Below are 19,120 nucleotides of genomic sequence, written 5' to 3'. Positions count from 1 at the left end.
TTATCAATTCTTGTATTTTCACCGAACAATATTTATACTTTTAATTTGATTACAGCATTTTGGTATTGAACAGTTTGCACTTTATAAATACGGTTGTTTTTATTCCTGTGCGTTTATGGAAAATTGGCAACGTAGCATCAGATATCGAAGCCCGCGAACTCGGAAGCCATTTAACGCTGGTGTATTTCACGTTCCTGTGCTATACTGGAGAAAATCGGCAAACTGAAACGAACAAAACCGCACAAATTGACTGATGCGAGTAACAAACAGTGTACTCTTTCAGATTTCTTCGTAAGTAGGGCCCGTAAACGTAACACAAAGTGATACAGAAGGGAGTGAATGTGAGAAAACACTTGATGGAAGTGCCGACTGTAGAGTTCAGGACGACAATGACCAGCGTGAAATTTATGGTGTTCGAGACAATGATAGGTCAAACATAAAAAATACGTCGAAATTTCAATTTTCAGGCAAACGGAAATTTCAGCACTTTCAGCGAAGTGCGTAAAGAAAATGAATGCTAATATGTCTCAGCATATGAATGCATTGTTCATGGCATCTTATCATATTGCAAAAAATAACAGACCCTACACTGATTTTGAAGGTTTGGTTACATTGTTAAGCAAGCTGAATGTTACTGATTCAGAGAAGTATGAGAATGATACACAATGCAGATAATCGTAGCTTGAATAACTACCGTGGCAGTGCTATGAAGAAGGAATTACGAAGTGGAAATTATGCAGTAACTTTCGTACATACACAATGCAGATAATCGTAGCTTGAATAACTACCGTGGCAGTGCTATGAAGAAGGAATTACGAAGTGGAAATTATGCAGTAACTTTCGTAGTATTGCCGACAAACATTCTAAAGATGTATCTGGATTTTCAGGACCATTTAAACTGGAAATGTTTAAAACATACTATCCTATAAAATCCTATCCTCACTCGAAGTGTCAGGAGGCTGAGGAAATGGCGTAACAGTCCCAAAGGGCCTTGGCCTACCAAGCGACCGCTGCTCATCCCGGAGGCCTGCAGATTATGAGGAGTCGTGCGGTCAGCACGACGAATCCTCTCGGCCGTTATCCTTGGCTTTCTTGACCGGGGTAGCCATCTCACCGTCAGATAGCTCCTCAGTTGTAATCAATAATCATGTAGAGAGAGTGGACCTCGAACCAGCCTTCAGATCCAGGTCAAAACCGTAACCTAGCCGGGAATCGAACCCGGGGCCTCCGAGTAAAAGGCAGACACGCTACCACTACACCGCGGGGCCGGCAGGAGGCTGAAAGTTTCGTGAAAAATCCCAAATGTGCACTTTTAGTGAGGTGCGTCAAGAAAATGAATGCTAATATGTTACATCATATGAATGCATTGTTCATGGCATCTTATCATACTGCAAAAAAACAGACCCTACACTGATTTTGAAGGTTGGTTTGCATTGTTAAGCAAGTTGAATGTTACTGGTGGGAAATCAAACAGGCACATGTAGAGTAATTTTAAAAGACCCTGACCTTGAAGGTGACTGGTGATTATTTGGGTTAGTATCTCTTAAAATATAAATTTCCATTCTTGTATGAACTGAGACTATACGACTTAAGGCCACATTTCAAAAATAATACGTAGCTTGATCCTAGTCTAACCTGTGGTGTTCATAATGTATATTTGCGAAAAATGTGCTGGCTCCTGATAAAAAGGGGCTGGCTACTGAATTATTTCTATTTTCTTCTACCCCTGCACATGAGTATCAAAAATATTAAGTAGTATGTGAAAACTGTACAAAATTTCACCCCATTCAATGACTCTAACTCAATCCAACCCATAAATATAGGAGATACGAGAAGATGTCATAGGACCAACCATGCAGAGCACTGAAAGGGGCGTCTGATGGTGAAGTCCGTTTGTAGATACGTCGTACAGTTTCAAAGCAGTAACTATCGAAATAAAGGTCTGCACTTCTAGAGTGTGTCTGTACATTGACAATTTTGGCGAAATTTCCGTACAGTTATCCGTTTCAGGTGTAATAATGACCATCTGCATATATTCAGTTTTGGTGTCTGCCTGTTTGTTTGTCTGTTTGTCTATAACTTGGAAATTACTGGATATATTTCTACCAAACTTGATATTTAGAATCCACCTGTCCTTTGGTAGGTTTTAGGGCAAATATTGTTTCTAAATCCCTGAATTGACTGGGGGATTATACGAAACTGAAACAGTGATTTTGCATTCCCACAAAATATACACAACCAAACTTAATGTACATTTACCTGCCTTAATGGAAATTAATTTCTAAGCCTTTTTCCTCATGTGCATCATTTCAATACGAGGATTAATAAGGGAGATATCATTAACGGACCGTTTTCCGGTACAAGTCCCACTGGACTTAACTGAAGAGCGGGTGCGTGTAAAGCGTATTTTTTACAACTTGAAAACTACTGAAGATATTTGAGTCAAATTTTACATTAACATCCACCTGTCCAATGGTAGGTGTTGATCGTCAATAACATTTCATGTTCCCGGAATGGACTGGCGGTTTATAGGGAACCGAAATGGTGATTTTACTCTTACACAATATATACAGTACAAGACCAACCTGACTGGAAATCGACCAAACATGATGGAATTCCATCTCTAAAACTTTTTTCATGTGCATTTTTTCGACAGGAGGATTAATAAGGGAGATATTATAAACGGTCCGTTTTTCAGGTTAAGTCCAGCGGATATAGCCCAAAATGTGTTGTATGTGGAGCAGGTTCCTTATCTATCTATGTAAATAAAATCGTAATGACTGTGTGCCTGTACATTGACTATTTTGGCGGTATTTTCGTACAGCTACACGTTTAATTGGTAATAATGACCATCTGCATATTTTTTGGTTTAGTTTCTTTAAAGCCCTAATTTTTACACTCCTCACCGAAAACCCAGATTGCGGCATAATCTGTCAGTCGAAGAAGGATATTGAAATTTGGCAAAATTATACGTTTTAGCCTGTAACGGACGGAAAACTTCCAAGATCTTTAAATTTTTCCCTTTTTATCCCGAAGAATATCAAAATATGGAGGCAATTTTAATGATGGTGCAGACTTTTGGGAAGTATTATGACATAACGGATGGCACAATCCCCGTTCAATTTGGAGTGATCTACAACCTTGGCCTTACGACTTTTTGTCGTATTTCTATCCCTTTTACGTTTGATTTTTCTGTATTTCTTGATGTTACGTAAATTTGGACTTTTCACATACATAATTCATACCTTCCATCACTTATAGGATAGAATCATCAAACTCTACACGAAAATTGGTCCACCTAGTAGCCATATATGAGCCAAATGCTATGTATGTAGCTGTCACTTAATTATCCGAAAAGCAATGCAATGTGAGATAATCTTACACAAATTTTACCCTATTCCACGTTTCTAACTCAATCTGACCCATGAATAGATGAGATATCATAAGACCAGCAATTTAGGCCGCTAAATCCGGCGTCTTATGGTACAATCCTTTCTCGATATGATGTACTGTTTAGCAGCAGTTAATCTGTAAATGAAGGTCTGCAATATTGTAAACAAGCTCATACTTTCCTATGTCGAACTGTGTATATTCACTGATGTCGATTTTGTAGCGATCGAGAAAGAGTGTGTCTGCTATTGTAATCAGTTCTCCCCACACCGACTTTAACTGGCAGTAGGAATGGGGTCCTTCTCCAGTTCCTGTGTAACTGGCATTAATAAGGCAGGCCTACCATTGTAATGAATAATTCACTTCTCGACTTGACTTGCAGAAGGCAAGGGAGCATGCTGTTTTGTTCGAAACTCCTCTTACCCGATTGTGTTTGGCTGTAGGCAAGCGTTCCCGCAGTTATAAACAGATGTACCCATCTAAAATGTGACTGGCATTAGGCATACTGGCCTGCTATTTTGATGGAAACTCACCAACTTGGTGTGACTGGCAGTAAGCTGGCTGGCAGTTGGAAAAGGGGCCTGTCATTATAATGATAACTGCACAACTCAATTTTGACTGGTTGTAGGGAAATTTCCTGCTATTATAATAAAAACTCCTCAATTTGTAATATGTCTGGAAGTAGGAAAGGGGGCTGCCATTGTAACGGAAACTCCCCAAATCGATTGTGACCGCGCAGTAGGCAATGGGGCCTGCAATTATAATGTAAACTTCCCAACTCGATTGTGAATGGCAGTAGGCAAGTGAGCCTGTCATAATCATCACATATCCGTAACAAGCACTTTACATTGGAAACAACGTGTGGGGACCTCTCCATGCTGTTTCTCGGATAACGCTAAGAGACATGCTATTTTAAAACAATCTTATTTACTGCATGTACAGTATTTACTTCAATATTCATATACAATGCAGAATACCATAGCAAAGCACGGGTACATTTGCTGGTTGACAATATAAAAAGAAAAAGACACGACAAATCACTTTGTCTTCGACATTGCATAACTATTTTCAGCACTTACTGTTGGTCAAGTGTCATATGACTATACTGAAATTCAACTCAAGAGCTTAGGAAAAGTGTCCTTCCGCATGTGAGCACGTCCCCTGTTCCCCCTTCCCGTCTCCGTTCTCCATTCCCGCCACAACCAGCTTATTATTATCGCCATGCGTCTATCTGACAAGTTCTTCATTCTGAAATAGTGAAGCATCAAAAGAAATCACATCCTTTCACATAGCTGTACTTCGATTACGTACCATACCTATTTATTCCTTTATTGACCATGTAAAACCTACAGATTACTGACGAATATCGAGGCAAGAGAAGCAAGGTTTATTTTTATTTCATAATGCAATTTGTGTGAGGCACAAAGGGAATTACAACAGAAGTATACGATTTCGCTCTCGTGCAATGACTGTCAGTGGCAGTTTCTCACAATTTAAAAAGCTGAAAAAAACACATGTGAGTGGGATTGCAAAATACAATGTTCCTAGGAATGTTGTAAATATTGTAGTCTCGTCATTCGGAAGGTAAAAACAAACTCATAATCCCCTCGTGACAACACTTCTGCAGGTAGAGAGAGGGCGGTTACGAATATAAAGCAAAGTACAAATTATTATTATTATTATTATTATTATTATTATTATTATTATTATTATTATTATTATTATTATTATTATTATCGAATACGCCAAGGATCCTATTTCCATACCGTGTTAAGGCCCTTCCTGTTTCACTTATGGCGAGTGCTGAGTTGACACATCGGCCTTTCGCTGGAGACTTGGATTTTCCGTGGAGTTTAAATTCCACGCGAGCGGCGTAAACACTGTACACAGAAACGCCAGTCACCTGCGTGGTCTTTTTCACATCTTCCACAGTCCACAGCGGATTCTCATCTCGTAGGCTGCTGTAAACGTGTAAAACAATTTGGTTTAGATTTCCTACTTAATTCTTCTCCATTTGTTAGCTTTAAAGTATTTCACAGGGGACTCAAGCGTCACAGCATCACACACGTCTTGCTCACAGCTGGCAGCCATTATGAATTCTGAATATGCTGTTGCAGCCAGTATTGCCAACAGTTTTCTTGGATCCATCTTCAACGTCGCACAAATTATGCGAACTTATCAGCAATGGAATGAACTCAAACAAAGCTTACTAAGTACACAGTGCAATAAGATATCAATATCATATTAACACTTTGACTGCCAGGACACATAGCAAGAAATGACCCGGTGGCCAAAGCATTTTTTGTACTATGCATGTAGTAAATAAGCATTAAAGCAAAATTCGAAGTGATATTTCACTTAAGTGTTCAATGTACGTACGAAATACAATAAAATTTCTCAGCACCCCGATGTACCGCCGTGGCCCCACAGAAAAGTTCACTGTATGGTTTTGCCTAGACGGCCAGAGCGGTACAGTCTAGCGGTACCAGAAGCTTGCATCGCTTGATAGTACACATTGTGGATAACAGAGCGTGCCACGATTTGTTTACTAGTGCTTAGGACTACAATCGCAAGGCACTCATTCTTTTACAGTAGGGTGTGTGTGAAATACTTGCGCGATATTTCTAAGTTATTTTACCAGTGAACGGAGAGGTTAGTTATAAAAATGAAACCGTTTTCTTCTCGAACTCGGAAGATAATGACGTAGCCCTTCGGTATGAGATCTCTGGTAAGTAGTGTCCATGTCAAACTGGTCTATTACATTTTGCAACACAAAAAACTTCACCAAATTAAATTTGAAGGATATTGGTTTCCTATTTACTCCTTGCCAAATGCTCAATGGTAATGTAAAATTTTGCTATGTTGTCAATGAATGTTGTCAATTTAGAAAATGCAAATACGCTCATTTTTATGCTATATTTATTGGGATAACCGTAGAAATCAGCTCAGGTATGGTGCAACAATTTGGCAGGAATCAGTGTGACCTATTGATTAGGTAAGCATAAGCTTGGGGTGAAATTGGGAAATCACAGAAATCCTTAACCAGGTTTCCCGACAGTAGTATTCAAGCCCACGATCTCCAAAATCTTGAGCTTGCGAGTTAGCTAACCCGGCACACCTAAGTGGATGGCTAAACTGATTGGACAAATACTCACATACTGCCAATAAAAGGAGGTTGGATTAATAAAATATAAAGACTATATTTTGGAAACCAAGCACGCCAGGATTTGCTCCGAGGCCATAGTGGTACGCTAGCATAGCGAATTCAACGGCTCAGCGGTCTGCCGGCCCGGCAGGGAAAATCAAATAGCAACACCTGTCAGCGGTACTTTGTACCGCCGTGGCCTCGTGAGACTCTCACTCAGCGGTACAATGTACCGCTCTGGCAGCCAACGTGTTAAATAATTATTATTTTGCTGCATACACCACTGAGAACAATAACTATTCATAGCCATCTACGTATGAAATATAAGAGTTGGTAACGAACCCGAATAACATACAACCTGTGATGTATTTTCCACATGTATACAGGGTAAAAATTTGTAATTCGTCAAGTCAGTTCACCAGAATATCTAACCAAACTGAAGGAAGCTCCTGACTTCAGTAACAAGTAACCTAGGGAACTATTTGGCGCTGCGGAAGCCTTTTCACTGACCAGAAGTCTGACTAACATCAAAGGGACCGCTAAGGTCTTGAGTTGACTCTCAGTATAGTACAATATGGATGTGTTATGGTTCAGCTTACAATTTCATAATTTATTATGCTGTAAGCTGATTTTTTTTTTTTTTTTTTAACCTGCTACATATATTGTAATATTCTTAAAATACCTTTGTGTTTTATTTGACAACTTATTGTAACCATTGATCATTCTTTTATTGTAATATGTCAAACTTTAGATATGAAGAGACTGTCTTAGGTTCAATTCTGTCTCAGGGCCCTGACCTAATATTTGAGTATTAATGGCTGATGATGCTCGCGATGTCGAGCGAAACATGTCCCATAGTTAATATGGTGTAATGATTACACCCTAATTGTAAAGAGTATATTGTATTGTATAGGTGGTTACTAATAAAATTGTATATAACTTTTATTATAGTACGGATTTCACCTCACGATTACGGAGTTATGGTCAAAGGGGAAATTATTACGGAAAAGCTGACATTATCACGAAAAAATAATTTTCAACAGAAACAAAAGAAAAGGAAAACTGTTGAGTCCTTTCGAGCCTTTCTCCAGAATCGACTTTATTTCAGTGCTTGTGAGTTGGCAACGATACTTATTTGATCGTGACTTCCTTTTGCTACCCATAAGCGTTGTTAAATTAATTGTGAATGAAGGAGCTCAGGTGCTGCTCTTCTCCACTACAAATCCTTCAGTAATGTTGTATTTGCTGTGTTAAGTGTACCTGACAGTTGACAGAAAGATTGAGAAAGAAGTGAGGCCTATATTAAGCACATCTGCACTGGTATCGCTTATGGTTCAGAAAACGAAAATGTCATCACAGTTGGAAGGATGCTTCAAGAAAAACTACACTGAAAAGCAGCTGCTGCGTGAGAAACAAGCTACAAGGAATGTTTTATCACCGAACCAACAGGTTGCGTGCAAATGTTATTGTGTAATATGATATACTTTTCGATAGATTGCTAGAGGGAAGGGCAAAAGGGGTGTGTCCAAGAAAGAAGGCGTATGCTTTGGACTTGACTCAAAATTTTTCTCGGGGGTGGAGGGCAATTTCTGATAATCCACTTCAAAGTTGGCACCTCTGCTAACTTCAATATGTTCATGTTATGAGATTAATCACATGTAATCCTTGATTTTTTTTGGGTTTTAATCTCTGTGGGGATTGTTATATAAAAAGAAGTGAATTGAGATTCTTATGATGTACCTCGAGAGAATTATTTTTCCTATTTCGAGAGGGAATTGCTTTGAATCTGATCTTAAGCGCTGTGCTCACTGTGTGGCAAGAGGAATATTATATTACTAAACTGATTCCTCTACCCTGCTTTCTTGAAGCGTATAAAAGAAATATGAGATTGTGTAACACTTCCTTTCAATGGACCGTTGTTATACATCATTAATGTAACTGACTTCTCATATCCTTATTTATTTATTCTTTTATGCCAGTCCTGGAACAATTTCTTCCCTGCTTATGTTAATAAATGTGTTTCATTTAATTATCACTAGATCTGCATTATTTTGTTATTTGTTTATTTTATTGTTTATAGGTCTAAGATTCAGCTCCTGGTGATTTTCTTAGCCAATTTCGACCGATCCAATAAAAATAGGCTGTAGTATGTAAGTTGGTTGAGCATTAACATGCTGTAAGTATCTTGTATGGAAGCTCCTACCTCTTTGACCGACATAAGATGTGTTATAATTATTACAATTGGGTCTACTGTATAAACACCTGACTTGGTGAACTTATTGCTATGGTTAATAGAATTGGTATTATGTAAAATATGTGTTTCTGTTACAAGTTTTGAAGGTTGTTTTGATGTCATGCTTTTTAAATATGTTTGTGATTTGGTAGACTTGTTTATTATTAAACATAAAAGTAAATAAAAAATGGTGAGTTTTTTCTTTTGTTAAGGTGATTGAAGGTTGGTGTTTATGCTTATTAATGATTTTATCTATAAAGGAGCTGTTGTGGGCATTAAATTTAGCTGCAAACGGGGTTAAATTTTTTTTAAATTCACCGGACGAGTTGGCCGTACGGTTAGGAGCGCGGAACTGTGAGCTCGCATCCGGGAGATAGTGGGTTCAAACCCCACTGTCGGCACCCCTGAAGATGGTTTTCCTTGGTTTCCCATTTTCACACCAGGCAAATGCTGGAATACTACCTTAATTAAGGCCACGGCCGCTTCCTTCCCATTCCTAGGCCTTTTCTATCTGATCGCCGCCATAAGACCTATCTGTGTCGGTGCGACATAAAGCAACTAGCAACAAAAAAGTTTTTGAGTTCTTTTTTAGACAGCGGGATGCTAATAGCGTTGTGTACCATACTATGGTATGCTGCACATTTATGGGCATGTGGGTGTATGGAATCTTGATGGATTCTGTTAGTGGTTTTTGTTAGTTTTCTAAACATCTTCTAGCTCAATGAACCAGGTTATCTGGTGATCATTAGATCTAAATAATTGAGGTTTTTTTTCGTTCTCTTATTCTAGTGTAAACTTGATATGTGGGTCAATGTGATTAAGATTGGATAGAGTGGTGATGGCAACTGATGCAGTTGCACTTTTGTTCATGATCACAAGAGTTAGTTTTTCAACCAATTCATTAGTGTTCTTAATGGAATTACCCGATAAAAAATGGTAATTTCTTTTGAGGAAATGTTGAATGAACTGTGAAATTTTATATAAAGGACTGGGTCTGTAATTAATGATGGGTCAGATAGGAACATCATTTTTATGTATTTCGAGAAGTGCTTTGGCAGTGGCAGGCCTGCTTGAGGGATACTGACTGGAGGGTCATTGGGGATTTAAATGAGACTATGGAGTGGGTATGTGGGAAACTGGGAGTAAAACTTCTAGATCCTAATGGGTGGGTAGGAGATAGGGATCTGCCCTCTGATGGCCTTCACTTAAACCGCAGTGGTACGTATAAGTTAGGAAATTTGTTTGGAATGGTAGTAGCGAGGTACATTCAAGGAACGGGGTTGTCTAGGTAGCGGTGATAAGGGTGCAGAGATCTGGAAGTCAAGTAGGGATGACATAAAAATGTTAGTGTTGAACTGTAGAAGTATTGTAAAGAAAGGAATAAAATTAAGAAATTTAATAGATATGTATTTACCAGATATTGTAATAGGAGTTGAATCATGGCTGAAATGATATAATGAGTGCAAAAATATTCTCGTGGAACTGGAATGTGTATCGTAGAGATAGGATAGGAATGGTAGGAGGGGAGTGTTCATTCTGGCGAAAGAATAATCTGTAAGCTACGAGAAAGTTAAAGGTGACAAACATGAAATTCTAGGTCTAAGGCTCCTCTCTAAAGATAATAGGCAACTTGATATCTTTGGAGGGTACAGACCAGAAAAGGGTAGCACTGACGCTGATTCAGAATGATTTGATAAGATAATCAGCTATGTGGGAAACGATATGGAAAGGAACTTGATAGTAGCAGGTGATCTCAATTTACCAAATGTCAATTGGGAAGGTGATGCAAACGACAGGAAGAATGAACAAAAAATGGCAAATAAGTTAATATGGGAAAGGCAGCTGATTCAGAAAGTAATAGAACCAACTAGAGGGAAGAATATTCTGGATGTGGTGCTGGTAAAACCAGATGAGCTCTATAGAGAAACTGAAGTAATAGATGGTATTAGTGATCACAAAGCTGTTTTCTTCGTAGTTAAAAATAAATATGAAAGAAAGGAAGGTATTAAAATTAGGACTATTAGGCAGTACCACATGGCTGCTATAACAGGCATGAAGGAGTTTTTAAAAAGTAACTATGATCGGTGGAAAATGGTAAATAAAAATTTAAACAAATGCTGCGATGGGTAGCAATTGTTGAAAAATGTGAAAATAGGTGTGTACCTTGAATGGTGGTAAGGAATGTTAAAGATCCACCATTCTATATATTAAAAAAATTGATGAAAACTAAAGTCATTCGGTCCAGCCATTCTATCTGGTCGATTTCCTTCATTTTTTTTAACTGAAAGGTATTCATGCACAGATTTGTCATCGGGTACTACAAATCACTTAACTTCCGTCTTCCTCAAATTATTCGATTTTTTCTGTTTTTTGTCTCTTTGAAGCAATCATATCTTTGGTTTTAATTGAGGTACGGAATTCGTTTTGGCCTAAGAACACTCAGTGGAACAAGCTCTTTTCTTTCAGCTATTAAGTATTAAAATTGGTTGATTCTGAGGAAAGTTATGAGTGCACATTCAATTTGACGTCTCATTTCTTCAACATTTTTCCTCTCGCCATTGCATATTTAAAGAGTAAAAAGTTCAGCGCGTAGTGTCAGCCGCCTTGGGAAGGAACTCCTGCTATTGCATATTCAAACAGCAAACAGCTCGACGCTTAGTGTTCTTCCAAGGAACGTTTTCTCAGCCACCTTCGGGAGTGAGAAAGTTTGTTATTACACGGATTATAAGATACTGTTTTACAGGAAGATGTAAACATTCCATATTTGCGAGTCATTTCACTTATTTTAATTATGGTGTTGGATGTATGAAAAACGGAAGTTATTAAAAAAAAGGAAGTCCAGACATTGCATATTCAAAGAGCAAACAGTTCGACGCGTAGTGTTCTTCCAAGGAGTGTTTACTCAGCCGCCTTGGGGAGTGAAAAAGTTTGTTGTTACATGGACTATAAGATACTGTTTCACATGAAGATGTAAACATTTCATTTTTGCGAGTAGTTTCACTTCTTTGAATAGATTATGGGTGTTGGTAGGAAGACTAAGAATGCTAAGCGGATGTATGAAAAACAGAAGTTGGAAAATGGCAAGCAATTCCATATGGAGTGCAACAAGAAAAAGACGACTTCTTGTGCATGAGAATTTTTCAGTGACATGTGGTCCTTCAAATACAAACAATTTTGAAGTGATGCCTGTTATTGGTGATGGTAATTGTTTATTCCACGCAATTTCATATTGTTTATATGGAAATTAAGATAAACACATTGAAATACGCTCAATTGTTGTAGACAATATTACCAAAAAGTGGCTTGCATATCGGAATTTTATTATTGGTGACGAGTTCTATAGACAAAATATCACTAACGTTGCTGTTTATAAACGTGTAATGATTGGTAATGGACAGAAAGGTGGACATGCTGAACTTCACAGTGCAGGTGAGTTGTTTTCTGAGCATATCTTCAGAGTTCACAGGGAAAATAGTGATGTAATAACGGATTACGGTTCTGGCCACATGATTCATGACTTATTATTTACTGGGGATTTGGACAATGGACATTATAATATCTTGGAAAAACACCAACCCAACAATACAGCTCTTACTCCTGAAGTTCAGAGGCCTAAACATAAAGCCACTTTAACTGGTCGTCGTGAGTCAACTGCTAAGTCTGTAAGACAGCGTAATCAAAAAATTGACAGTCTGAAATTTAATATTGCTTCAAGGTGTGCTGTTTCACATTTTATTCCAAATGTAAGGTCTTTTTCTGTAGGTGATCTTCAAGAGGTTTGTCAATATTGCTCTGCGCTGTATATTAAATTCTGTATCAGGTTTGAATGGGAACACCAAAGAGGCTAATATTATTCGTTATGCTAAGCTCATCATTTGGGATGAAGCACCCATGGCAAACAAATATTCTTTAATGTGTATATACCGGTTACTGAAAGATATCATGGGTAATGAGGTACCTTTCGGTAGAAAAATTGTCATACTAGGAGGAGATTTCCGATAAGTATTACCTGTTGTTCCTCATGCTGCTATAGTACAAAATTCAATTAGGTTTTCACCTCTGTGGCCACTTTTCAAAATTTTTAAACTTCACAAGAATATGTGAGCTAATGCAGATGAATCTGAATTTGCAGGCTTCCTCTTGAAAATCGGTAATGGTGAATACCCTTCTAATGATGACAACTTTATCGACTTGCCTTCTTCGATAATTTCAAATACAGATATTGTCACTGAAATTTATGGCAAAAATTTCTTTTCATCCTCTCATGACACTTTCAATCTCTCCACGACTGCAATTCTTGCACCAAAAAATGAACATTGCCATGAAATTAATAGGGTAGTTTCAGATCTACTTCCAGGAATTTCAAGATCTTACACGAGTGTGAATAAATTGGTAACTGAAGAAGAAAGTGAAGTTTTGCAGTTTCCTATTGAATTTTTGAACAGCCTTGAGATGAGTGGTCTACCTCCCCATGTGCTGACTTTAAAAGAAGGTGCTATTGTAATGCTCCTTAGGAATTTCAATGCAACTAAGGGATTACTGAACGGGACGAGGCTAATAGTTAGAAAAATGTATGACAATATCATAGATTTAGAAGTACTAACTGGTTTAAACAGTGGGGAGCGAATACTACTACCTCGCATAGATTTGTCACCATCTGACACACAATGCCCTTCTCTTTTAAACAATGGCAATTTCCTATTACATAAGCATTTTGTATTACGATAAACAAAGCACAAGGTCAAACGCTTTATCGAGTTGGAATCTATTTGCCTGATCCTGTTTTTAGCCACGGACAATTGTATGTTGCTTTATCCTGAGGGAAAACATTTAAAGATGTAAAAGTAGAATTAAACCTAAGGGTCGACGCACAGCGAACATTGTCTGGAAGGAAGTGTTGTGAAATAAATGTTATAAACTATTACATAATTTTAATTCCAATAATTCAAAATAATGCTGCAGAGCAGCATGGGTGCCCTAGTATATTATAACAGAGAAGTAAAGAGACTAAGAAGGAGGTGCAGGCTGGAAAGAAACAGTTAGAAATGGCTGTGGAAGTAGGGAGGAATTGAAGAGACTTACTTGGAAATTGAATCTAGCAGAGAAGTCGGCTAAGGATAACATGATGGCAGTCATAATGGGTGGTCATACACATTTTAGTGAAAAATGGAAGAGTATATATAGGTACTTTAAGGCAGAAACAGGTTCCAAGAAGGACATTCCAGGAATTATTAATGAACAAGGCGAGTGTGTATGCAAGGATCCTCAAAGGCAGAAGAATTCAGTCAGCAGTATGTAAAGATGGTTGGTTACAGGGATAATGTCCATATACGAGATGAGGTGACTAATAGTAAATAAGTATTAAAATTTACCTATGATAACAATGACATTTACAGTAAGATACGAAAGTTCAAAACTAGAAAAGCGACTGGAGATAATAAGTTTTTTGGGGATACAATAAAGGCAATGTGTTGGGATGTAGTACCATATCTGAAGTACTACCTGTAATTTGATTATGTTGGCATGAATGAAGAGTTGCTATGGTGGGCCCTGTGTATAAAGGAAAGGGTGATAGACATAAAGCTGAAAATCACAGGCCAGTAAGTTTGACGTGTGTTGCATGTAAGCTTTGGGAATACGTTCTTTCTGATTATATTAGACATGTTTGCAAAATTAATAACTAGTTCGGTTTTAGGAAAGGTTATTCCACTGAAGCTAAACTTGTAGGATTCCAGCAAGATATAGCAGATATCTTGGATTCAGGAGGTCAAATGGACTGTATCGCAATTGACCTGTCTAAAGCATTTGATAGGGTGGATCATGGGAGACTACTGGCAAAAATGAATGCAGTTGGACTAGACAAAAGAGTTATTTAGTTTATTTTCCGGGTTGAACCGTGTTGTTGTTATCTGTACATTACGTACAGTTTGCCGAAATACAGAAGAAGCTGTTATCCTCGGACCCGATACCTCCTAAATTGTATGGCCTCCCTAAAATCCATAAAGAAGGCATACCTCTGCGACCTATCGTGAGCGCTATAGGATCTGCGACGCATGAGATCGCCCGTTACCTAGCCGGCCTACTTCAGCCACATACAGGACACACTGAAACCTATGTGAAGGACTCCCGACATTTCATCCAACTCCTTAAGGACCAATCAATTGAAAGTATGGACTTATTAGTAAGTTTTGACATTACGTCACTTTTCACCAAGGTGCCGCTAACAGACGTATTTCCGCTGTTAGACCAGAAACTTGCAGAAGACCTGTCAACACTATCTAAAGAATGCCTAAATGCCACATATTTTTATTTCCATGGGGAGTTCTACGAACGGACAGAAGGGGCCGTGATGGGGTCACCGCTCTCTCCAATAATAGCAAACATGTATATGGATCACTTCGAGCAGAAAGCCTTAGCCACATCTACCCTGAAACCGAAATGTTTTCTCTGTTATGTGGATGACACTTTCGTAATCTGACCTCACGGGAGCAATAACCTGAAGCTATTTCTCGACCATCTCAACTCTATTCACGCAAATATTCAGTTCACCATGGAAATCGAAGTTAACAGAAAATTACTATTCCTGGATGTCCTAGTAAAACACAACATCAATGAGACTCTGAGCCACGCAGTAGAGAGGAAACCCACACACACAGACTGGTACCTGCACGCCTCTTCTCATCACCATCCATCACAAAAGCAGGCTGTTCTAACATCTCTGGTTAACAGGGCCATAGCGATATCAAACGCAGAACACCTCGAAGAAGAAAAAGAACACCTCATGAGAACCCTCAGGGGAAATGGCTCCTCGCTCAATAACATCCGACGAGCCTTTAGAAAATCAGAATAAAACAAAGACAAGGCCGCCGTAGGAGTAAACAATGGAAAAAAAGAACTGACCCGCCCGAAAACAGCGATACTGCCATACATTAAAAACACTACAGACAGGATCGGCAAGATACTGGACAAATACGACATAAAAACCATCTATAAACCACACCGGAAGCTAGCCCCTTATCTACCACCAGTAAAAGACACAATCGAATTACAGGCTCCTGAAGTATACCACATTGAATGTAGCTGCGGAGCATGTTATGTTGGTGTAACAAAACATCTGATCTCCACCCGCCTGAAAGAACATATCCATCACACCAAGAACCAAAACACAGATATCTCAACAGTAGCCAAGCATTCCTATGAAACAAGGCATGGAATATCATTTGACTAGACCAACATCCTAGTAGCTGTCCCTTGGAATCTGGAAAGGAAAATCCGCGAGGCTATCGAAATCAAGAAACACCCGAAAAATACAAATTTAGAAGAAGAATATAAAATCAGTAAATCTTGGATGCCTATCATTCATGGTTTAAGACATACAGACTACGACATCAACACGCAGTCCGAACCTTCAGTTACATAACAGCGCGGGCAAGCCCCACCACCTGGCTGTGACACTTGCCTTCCAGAATTCGCACGAGACAGCCAGGGGGCTTACGTCAGCCAGAAAGGCTAGGATATAAAAGACTAAAGTCAGGAACCACCCTTATAGTGTGATTGCTGCCTGGGGACTGACTACCTCGGATCTAGTAGAGGTATTTCAGATGCCTTGAAAAAGAATACTGCAATGTATTTGAAACGTCAACAAACTGTACATAATGTACAGATAACAACAACAGATTTCAACCCAGAAAATAAACTAAATAATTCTACACACCGTGGAAGCTTGACCTCTAAGATAGACAAAAGAGTGACTGAATGGGTTGCTACATTTCTAGAAAATAGATCTTAGAATTAAAGTAGGCGAAGCTTTATCTGACCCCGTAATAATTAAGAGGGGAATTCCTCAAGGCTGTATTACTGGACCTATGTAATGATATGAGTAAAGGAGTGGAATCAAAGGTAAGGCTTTTTGTGGATGATGTTATTCTGTATAGAGTAATGAATAAGTTACGAGATTGTGAGCAACTGCAAAATGACCTCGATAATGTTATGAGATGGACAGTAGGCAATGGTATGATGATAAACAGGGTTAAAAGTTAGGTTGTGAGTTTCACAAATAGGAAAAGTCCTCTCAGTTTTAATTACTGCGTTGATGGGGTGAAAGTTCCTTTTGGGGATCATTGTAAGTATCTGGGTTTTAATATAAGGGTAGTCACATAAATGGGATTGTGAATAAAGGATACAGATCTCTGCACATGGTTATGAGGGTGTTTAGGGGTTGTAGTAAGGATGTAAAGGGGAGGGCATATAAGTCTCTGGTAAGACCCCAACTAGAGTATGGTTCCAGTGTATGGGACCCTCACCAGGATTTTTTGATTCAAGAACTGGAAAAAAACCAAATGAAAGCAGTTCGGATTTGTTCTGGGTGATTTCCAACAAAAGAGTAGCGTTACAAAAATGTTGCAAAGTTTGGGCTGGGAAGAACTGGGAGAAAGAAGACAAGTTGCTCGACTAAGTGGTATGCGATATAGATGTCAGCAGAGCAATGGCGTGGAATGACATTAGTATGATATAGATGCTCGTCAGTTGGTACCTAGCACACCTACCAACACGCTGGCCAGTGCATACCGTGGAGGCCAGTGCATAGGCAAATTGTTGCCACCGGCAGTGCCAATGCACTATGAGAGACTTTGTCTCATTACCAAAATTAATGCCTGCTTGGCCATCAGATGATATAGATTTTGATTCCCATAGGGAATATGGAATATTTGTTCCGAATGAGTAAATTTATAATACCAATATATATGGTCCATTATTGGACAAGCACTCATTAATTTTGGTAATGAGACGACGAGCCCAGCCTAGCACACGGGGACAAAACGCTGGCAACCAGGAATGAGTTAGCTGGAAGATTTATAATGTCCAATAACGGACCATATGTATTGGTATGACATTAGTAGACGAATAAGTTTGAGTGGCGTCTTTAAAAGTTGGAAAGAGCACAATATGAAGGTAAAGTTGTAATTCAAGAGGACAAATTGGGGCAAATATTCATTTATAGGAAGGGGAGTTAGGGATTGGAGTAACTTACCAAGGTAGATGTTCAATAAATTTCCACTGTCATTGAAGTCATTTAAGAAAAGGCTAGGAAAACAACAGATAGGGAATCTGCCACCTGGGCAACTGCCCTAATTGCAGAACAGTATTGAATAATGATATAACCGCTTCTGAACCTTATAATCTCTGTCTTTACATAGGCGAGAGAAATTAGTTTCATTAGTGCTTCCCGTCCAAATATCTTGAAAAACGTTGAAAAGGTGCTCTATTGGGAATTGTCAAGGACACACACGAAGTTGGCACGTTCTTACATTGCAGCTCGTAGATTCACAATTCAATGCGGTGTCCATGAAGTTAACCTTTTGTTGCAGCACTAATGAAACACTTTAACATGATTTTAGAGCCTTATTTTAATTTCAACATATATTTTACGTGGACTGCACATAGTTCATCCCAGATGCTTTTAATACCTTTTAATATTCCTATGATTTAATGTTAATTTGAATACTTCGTCCTCAGGTGCAGGTTGTGTGTGATGCAGTGAGAGAAGCCATGCAGACAAGCCCTAGAGCCTCCAGTCTGCACCTGCCCATCATCGCCAGTTACATCCAGAAGCGGACGGACAACGACTTGGCCGCAGCACTTCTGGAAGTGAAGGCCCTGTCCGGCGACAAAGCCACGAGGGAAGAGGCCCTCAATTACATCCTGTACATTGCGGACGTAAACGATCTCTACAACATTGCTCTCGGGCTCTACGACTTTGAACTCGTCATGATGGTGGCTGGCAAGTCCAACAAGGATCCTAAAGAATATATTCCATTCCTAAATGAACTTCACCTGTAAGTGACATCATCCTCCAGTTTTCGAAGAACTTATGTTATCGTTAATAATAATAATAAATTCCAAAATTCGGGTGTTTATAAACTGAAATGTGCTAGTTGTTTAAAAAGTTACACAGGACAAACAGGTAGGAACTTCATTATAAGATATCAGGAACACACCAGAGCCAAGAAATACAACAGATACTCGGCCATGAGCGAACACATGACCGAATCCAATCACATGTTTACAAACATAGATAATGACCTTAAAATACAGAAAACCGTAAAGGCCATTTATTAAACATATATGAGGAAGTCTACATTTATCTGGACCAGAGAAACAATCCAACAAATAATATCAATGAGCTTTCTGATAAGTATAACATTTTATATGAAGAACTATTAAAAGCGAAAGTTAGGAAGAAAGTCAGACTCTAATACGTCACACGCTCGGTGACACTCAGGTTGTTCAACTTAGGACACACTCTCCTACTTCCCCTCCACACTCCCCGCTCAGCATAGCAACTATCAGTA

The 19,120-nt window shown here is 38.8% G+C and overlaps 1 protein-coding gene across 2 annotated transcripts in view; it reads left to right on the top strand.

The window, feature by feature from the left end:
* Window positions 1–19,120, top strand: part of Elp1 (elongator complex protein 1) — a 313,623-nt gene that overhangs the window by 61,089 nt on the left and 233,414 nt on the right. For both annotated transcript variants that reach the window (XM_067136206.2, XM_067136207.2), the window contains exon 4: window positions 18,285–18,604. In XM_067136206.2, coding sequence (XP_066992307.2) covers window positions 18,285–18,604 — 320 coding nt within the window. The remainder of the gene's footprint in view (window positions 1–18,284; window positions 18,605–19,120) is intronic.

The sequence above is a fragment of the Anabrus simplex genome, chromosome 1 (assembly GCF_040414725.1).
Source record: "Anabrus simplex isolate iqAnaSimp1 chromosome 1, ASM4041472v1, whole genome shotgun sequence".
In the NCBI taxonomy this organism is placed as follows: Eukaryota; Metazoa; Arthropoda; class Insecta; order Orthoptera; family Tettigoniidae; genus Anabrus; species Anabrus simplex.
Note: the sequence above shows the minus strand (reverse complement) of the source record. Positions and strands in the feature narration are given on the sequence as shown.